This window comes from Geospiza fortis, unplaced genomic scaffold (genome assembly GCF_000277835.1).
Source record: "Geospiza fortis unplaced genomic scaffold, GeoFor_1.0 scaffold27, whole genome shotgun sequence".
Classification (NCBI taxonomy): Eukaryota; Metazoa; Chordata; class Aves; order Passeriformes; family Thraupidae; genus Geospiza; species Geospiza fortis.
The window spans coordinates 1,765,742-1,766,117 of NW_005054329.1; the positions used below are offsets into that span (position 1 = coordinate 1,765,742).

The 376-nt window shown below is 67.0% G+C and overlaps 1 protein-coding gene across 1 annotated transcript in view; it reads right to left on the minus strand.

The window, feature by feature from the left end:
• The window catches only part of DAB2IP (DAB2 interacting protein), a 106,473-nt gene that overhangs the window by 8,225 nt on the left and 97,872 nt on the right, over positions 1 to 376 (minus strand). Inside the window, exon 12 of the mRNA XM_031057272.1 lies at positions 297 to 374. Coding sequence (XP_030913132.1) covers positions 297 to 374 — 78 coding nt within the window. The remainder of the gene's footprint in view (positions 1 to 296; positions 375 to 376) is intronic.

The following is a 376-nucleotide window of genomic DNA, read 5'->3' on the forward strand; positions in this document are numbered from 1 at the left end:
CGCGCGGCGCCGCGCGCCCCTGCCCTGGAGCCTGTGCCACCTACCACCATCACGCTCCAGTGTGCCATGTGCCGGAGGGACACCGGGAGTGGATGCTGCTCTGTGTTCCTGTCCCTGGAGGGCCTCTGCCTCGGGCCAGAGGTGCCAGAGCCGAGGTACATCCCCACATGTGATGCCACTGTGGGGTTGGCACTGATGTGGCAGCTCAGAGCCACATCCCCTCCCATGGCAGCAATCTCCACGGGCTAACCCCACCTGGCCCCTTCAGTGCCAGGGCCTGGACAGCCCGAACTCACCTGTTTGTGCATCGTGCGCTGCTTCATCTCGGGGCTGTCACCCTTGGAGGAGGAGGACTGCTGCCGGAGCCGCGCCCCGC